We start from the raw sequence: 6,059 nt of genomic DNA, 5'->3' as shown, positions 1-6,059 counted from the left end.
TTCGTACGAAAGATTAATTGCGCGATCGGGAGATATGTCACACAAACATTTGACATTTTCTTGGTTTGATATCGAATTTGTTATATGACTTCTTGCACCAGAAGAGAGAAATGTGATTATTCACCGCTCACCAGTTAGGCAACACATCTGTAAAGATTGTATTCATTACTTTTGAGTTTTGAATAATAAAAAGAACTGGTTCGACGAAGCTAGTAGTAAAGCTATGTCACCGTCGTTACATTCTTTTTACATGCCCTCAGTCTGGTTACAAAAGAGGTATCAAAATTATTTATTTGATCTAATGGTTCATGATTTATTAGAAATTGATCAGAAAATTTTAGTGAAATAAAAGTATAATAGATAAATCAATAAATTATTTTTTAAAAATTAATCAAAATTTTTAAATAAATCAATGATCTGTAAAACACTGATCCTGAGTTTGAATTTTTACTTTTTGTTTCACGTCTTTAAAAACCTTAAAAAGTTTGTTAAAAATCGAGGCACTGAAACGCGAAAAGGGAGTAGAACATAAGTTAGGAACACAGACGTGAGAAGTTTTGTTGGGCAAGTTATTTTATGTTTCAGAAAATGATATGGGCTTGGAAGAGGTAATGTTTGTTTAACAGACTAAACTAACTTGACGATTTAATCTAATTTCCCAAAATCTCAGGCAAAGCAGTCATCACACAGCACGACTTGAGCCCACATGTTTAGTTTAATCACACCATTTAACCCCGCCCTTAAACATTTCTTCTTTATAAACCCGCCTCTCTTTCTCTCCTGACACCCACACCTTATTCACATTTTCTTTCCCTCTCTCTAGAGACCTTTTTTACTAGTACCTCTTTCAAGAAAAAAAATTGAAAGAGGCGAGCTATGGCAATGGCAACCAACATTCTCTTCCTCTTCTCTCTCTTCTTTATTCCAACTATCATTTCCTCCTCCCCACATCAAGACCCTGATTTAGTAGTCCATGAAGTACACAGGTATGGTACATTTTCATTTTCTCACTTACCACGGTATTATCGTCTGTTACAGAAATTTAAATACTTATTATTTTTCGTTGAATGCAGGAATATTAATGCTTCGAGGAGGAACTTGGGATTTTTGTCCTGCGGAACCGGCAACCCGATTGACGACTGCTGGCGGTGCGACCCGAACTGGGAGAAGAACCGGCAGCGTCTCGCAGATTGCGCCATTGGATTCGGGAAAAATGCGGTCGGCGGAAAAGACGGTAAAATTTACGTGGTTACGGATTCCGGTGATGACGATCCGGTGACGCCTAAGCCGGGAACTCTGAGGCACGCGGTGATTCAAGACGAGCCATTATGGATAATTTTCGAGCGTGACATGGTTATAAAGCTAAAGGAAGAGTTGATTATGAATTCTTTTAAAACGATCGATGGGAGGGGAGCTAGTGTGCACATTGCGGGTGGCCCATGCATAACAATACAATACGTGACAAATATTATTATTCACGGAATCAATATTCACGACTGTAAACAAGGGGGCAACGCTATGGTGCGGAGCTCCCCACGGCACTTCGGGTGGAGAACGATATCGGACGGCGACGGCGTGTCGATATTCGGTGGGAGCCACGTGTGGGTCGATCACTGCTCCTTGTCGAATTGCGAGGATGGGCTGATTGATGCTATAATGGGGTCCACGGCTATAACGATATCGAACAATTACATGACGCATCATGATAAGGTGATGCTGCTGGGACACAGTGATTCTTATAGTCAAGATAAGAACATGCAAGTTACTATAGCTTTTAATCACTTTGGAGAAGGGCTGGTGCAAAGAATGCCTAGGTATGAATAATAATTAAAAAAAAAAGCATATTTATATTCTTGATATATACTGTAATGTGTTTGCATTATGATCACTAATGTGTAAAGTGTGTTTCTACTGATTCTTCCAGATGTAGACATGGATATTTCCACGTGGTGAACAATGACTACACCCATTGGGAAATGTACGCCATTGGTGGCAGCGCAGCGCCCACCATCAACAGCCAAGGGAATAGATTTCTTGCCCCTGACAGAAGATTTAGCAAAGAGGTTACAATTTAACCATCCTCGCATAATTCTTCCAAAATTTCAAGGTGTCAGTAAAAGTCGAGTTTGGTTTTTTGTTTGATATTGACGGTTAAGATTATAATTTTGTGCAGGTGACGAAGCACGAGGATGCACCGGAGAGCGAATGGAGACACTGGAACTGGAGGTCAGAAGGGGATTTGATGTTGAATGGTGCATTTTTTAAGCCATCGGGTGCGGGGGCTTCGTCGAGTTACTCCAGAGCTTCGAGCTTAGGAGCAAGGCCATCGAGTCTAGTTGGTCAGCTGACCACAGCGTCAGGCTCACTAAACTGCAAGAAGGGTTCAAGATGCTAATTAATCAAGGAGTTTACCAACTAAAAAGACTTCTATATGCTTATTAATATATTGAAGTCTGTGTTACTATTTCAAGTTTGATTTGCTTGCCTATACCTAAACATAGTTTGTTTAACTGGAGAGTGAGAAGATTAGCAGAGCACAACTAGTCCAAGTTCTACTTCTTGGATTATATTTACTTTATGTGCCTCTTGTTTCCCTCCAATTTGCTTTTTATTTTAGTTTTTTTTAAAAATTTTATTACTAATACATCTTTGGTTTGTAAAGCCTGATACAATGTAAACTTTGTGGTATTTTGTTGTAGGTTTGTGGTTCTTGTTAACCTATATGAATGAAGTTTCTGAGTTTTTGTCATGTGAATGTGGGCTTTGAAAATGCTAAAGTTACTGACAAGTAAAGCAGAGACAAATAAAAAGACACGAAGAAATCAGAATGACAGTCAAAGTATGTTTTGAAAATTTGAAGTAACCAAGAACAAATATATAATTTGGAGCAAAAGTTAAAGAAGGTAACTAGAATAAGGTGAGCAGTTTGATTACAACCGCAAGGCTACAAATTTTAAATTTAGGGTCATCATTGGGCTCTATGTGTAGTGTTTGTGTATAATAGGAAAATGGAATCTCATTCCATGCTCTCGCTAAAGCCAACACTGATGATTCCATGGATGGTCAACATATTTTTATGTACTTTTGACAGGATGGTCAATATATAAATTTAATCAACAACAATTGTAATTTAGGTATTGTAATTATTGTTAACTGAATATTAAATTTCAGGATAAATGTGATCATTTTGTGACAGGAACCGAACTTGTCAACATCTATGAAGAAATGCGGTTCTAATTACATTTTCATAATTTAAGAAAATTAAAAAGCTGAATACCGGATCCAGTGACTTTAAAGTGAATGTCTCCAAAGTAAAATAGGTGGTTAGGGGTAAAACTTAAAAGAGATTTCAAGTAATTGAAGTTAGGTATTCACATGAGAAACAGAGTAGAAATCACATGGCTTAGGTAAATAACCACTTGGAAGCCTTTTCCGAAGGAACGGGCAAATTAATATTAATCATAATATTTAAAATAATGAGAGTAAAATTAAGGATTCGGGATAGAAGATGAAAAATATTTACCAAACACCCTGCTGTGAACTATCTCGTCAAAGGTTGTTAACATGTACTCCCTCCGTTTCAAATTAGATGTCCATTTTAAAAAAAAAAACACAGTTTAAGAAAAGTGGTTGTTCACAAATTAATTGCATTGAGTGATCAAAATATGTGAAGTGAGATTGATCTAGGAAATATAAATAAGAGATATGTGGAGTAGAATTGATTTTGGAAATATGATTTTGCATTGAAAGTTGAAGTGAACAAGTAATTTGAAACAAAAATTTTTCTTCAAAGTGGACATGTTAGTTGAAATGGAAGGAGTACACAAAAGCATTTATTTAGAAGAAAAACGAAAAAGGGTATAAAGGTGAAAACACTATTCTGGGATGCCAGGGATAAAGAGTCGAATTAATTATTCGAAAGGAAGGGTAAAATGTAATGCCGAGTGCTGTACATTATTCTTTTGTGATGTTTTTTGACCTGCGGAAGGAAATCTACTACATTCTCCGTGATCTGTAAACAACGGTGGAACGTCAGTGTGGGGGACTACTTTAACTTTAAGTCATCCATTCAGTTGACCTTAAAAACAAAATATTTTCTTTGGGAAACAACCATTTTGAATTAAAAAAATGTCAGCAACTTTCATAATTATATCACATTAAACATATTTATTTCAAACATGACTGTCCTTTGAGGTAAAGAATATGGGGGCATATTTTAGTACCGTGCATATTCTCTTTAAAATCAGAAATCTAGCTGATAATTTTCTCAAAAAGAAATACATGAGATAATAACATGACACCGGGCCACCAGCTTCTTAAAAATTTAACAACGAAACCAAAAAGTTTCCAAAATGCAGTTGTTGACTTGAAAAAGCGAGAAATAATATATACTCCAAGAAATTGACGTTCAAAGGAATCGAAGCATGTGGCAGACAAGCGCTAGAACCGGACCGAATTGGATCACAAGCAGCTAGCAAGAGTTAGCTGTGTGGAATAATAATACGATAGAATTATGATGTTTTCAGACCAAACAAACCAATCACAAATCTTGCCGCAACTCACTATTCTTAATCACATCTCCAATGTAATGTTTTATATATAATACCTTTATATTATGATGAGCTGATGTAATGGTAGAACCAATTGTTAGATGATGTTAACGTAGGCTCATGTTGACATGTCTTCTTGCTCACTGGTTTATTCAAGAGGGAGCACTCAATTAAATAGACACATTATTAGAATTAAGACAGATAACCGATTAGATGAAGGTCGCGAATCACACATACGTACCCTGGTCAATAGGGCTAACAAAAAGTGTCATTTATTTTTGAAGACTCTACTTATTAGGTTGATATGTTAGATACCTGCACTTTGTCAAGTCGCTGATCATCAATATGCTTCAGATTTTTATTTTTTTCAATAAGAAGCTATCACCCAGCTGACATTATGGATATTGCATAACTATAATACGTGTCTTCCCCATTTGACAAAGCCCTTTAGTTAAAGTTTATGGAGTCACTTAATAATTAACAAGACCAAGCGACCAACATCCATATTTGCTTTCAGCCCATTATTCTGTCAAAAATTGCATTGGGCCGATGGTATTTTCCGTACTCAAACTTGAGAAAAGGGTCCAAACTCCGGAAAAAGTTTATTCATGTTATGGTGCTTGAATATTATTTAGGTCTGAAGTAATAACATCTTTCAATTAGCTGCCAACTGTCTAACGGAGTTGGTTCTCGTTATTCCTAATAAAATTTTATAGGTGACAAGAGGAAAAAATTGTGAAAAAATTAAGTAATTCAAAAATATTATGACGAGATCTGAAAATATACTAAATATAGAAGCTAAAGTATTTCATTTCAAAATAGGGGCATGATCTCCGGCACAACTATAATGAACGGAGGAAAGAATGACATGAGCTAGTTCATGATTAATGAGTTCGATTAACGAAAAACGAAATCTCAAATTCATGTTTTAGTTTTTGGATTAGTCATTTTGTGATATGATGTGGGAATTTCATTCCCAAATGATTGGTAAATCATTCATTCTACATTATTTGACATATTTATTCTCATTCTCATCTATCATCCAAACGTCCCAAAAATTTATAAACAATTACACATAACATGATTTCATTTCATTTATTTCACATTCTAGATGTTTCATTCTAGATGTTTGAATAGTAGGTGGGAATGATAATCAGGATTGACAATAAGAATTACAGGAATAATAGATATCCTAAAAGTTAAAAGGAATGATGGGTATCCCAAAAAAACGAAATGAGTTTACCATCAAGCGAGAATAATGTTTCATTTCATACAATAAAATTACTAGTTTAAACATAAATTCGCAGATTTTAGATTTCGATTGAACCATGAACCAAACCACCCGTCATAACAGTTGAGCACCCTTTCGAAAATTGGAATTTCCACGGAGATTGGATCCTGTAGTATTAGAATTTTCTTTAAAAGGTGTGGCTTCTTTCTTCGATCTCATAGTTTTCAAATTCTAGATGCTATATACCTAAACTTAAACATCACAACATAAACCAATGG

General features: G+C 35.5%; 1 protein-coding gene across 1 annotated transcript; it reads left to right on the top strand.

The window, feature by feature from the left end:
- The first annotated feature begins 771 nt into the window (after nt 1–771).
- On the top strand, nt 772–2,749 carry LOC108205806 (probable pectate lyase 18). Its single transcript, XM_017375887.2, has 4 exons — nt 772–986; nt 1,074–1,814; nt 1,925–2,063; nt 2,174–2,749. Exons 1-4 carry the CDS (start codon nt 877–879, stop codon nt 2,393–2,395), a joined length of 1,212 nt encoding a protein of 403 aa, XP_017231376.1. The 5' UTR covers nt 772–876; the 3' UTR covers nt 2,396–2,749.
- The last annotated feature ends 3,310 nt before the right edge of the window (nt 2,750–6,059 follow it).

Source organism: Daucus carota, chromosome 2 (genome assembly GCF_001625215.2).
Source record: "Daucus carota subsp. sativus chromosome 2, DH1 v3.0, whole genome shotgun sequence".
Classification (NCBI taxonomy): domain Eukaryota; kingdom Viridiplantae; phylum Streptophyta; class Magnoliopsida; order Apiales; family Apiaceae; genus Daucus; species Daucus carota.
The sequence above is the reverse complement of the archived record's forward strand: the minus strand, read 5'-3'. Positions and strand labels throughout refer to the sequence as shown.

Bases quoted from the DNA above. Each gene is read 5' to 3' on its own strand.
- LOC108205806 (XM_017375887.2), top strand. From the start codon at position 877: ATGGCAATGGCAACCAACATTCTCTTCCTCTTCTCTCTCTTCTTTATT. The intron at 1,815-1,924 runs GTATGAATAATA...TGATTCTTCCAG, and splicing joins CTGGTGCAAAGAATGCCTAG to ATGTAGACATGGATATTTCC. The intron at 2,064-2,173 runs GTTACAATTTAA...AATTTTGTGCAG, and splicing joins ACAGAAGATTTAGCAAAGAG to GTGACGAAGCACGAGGATGC.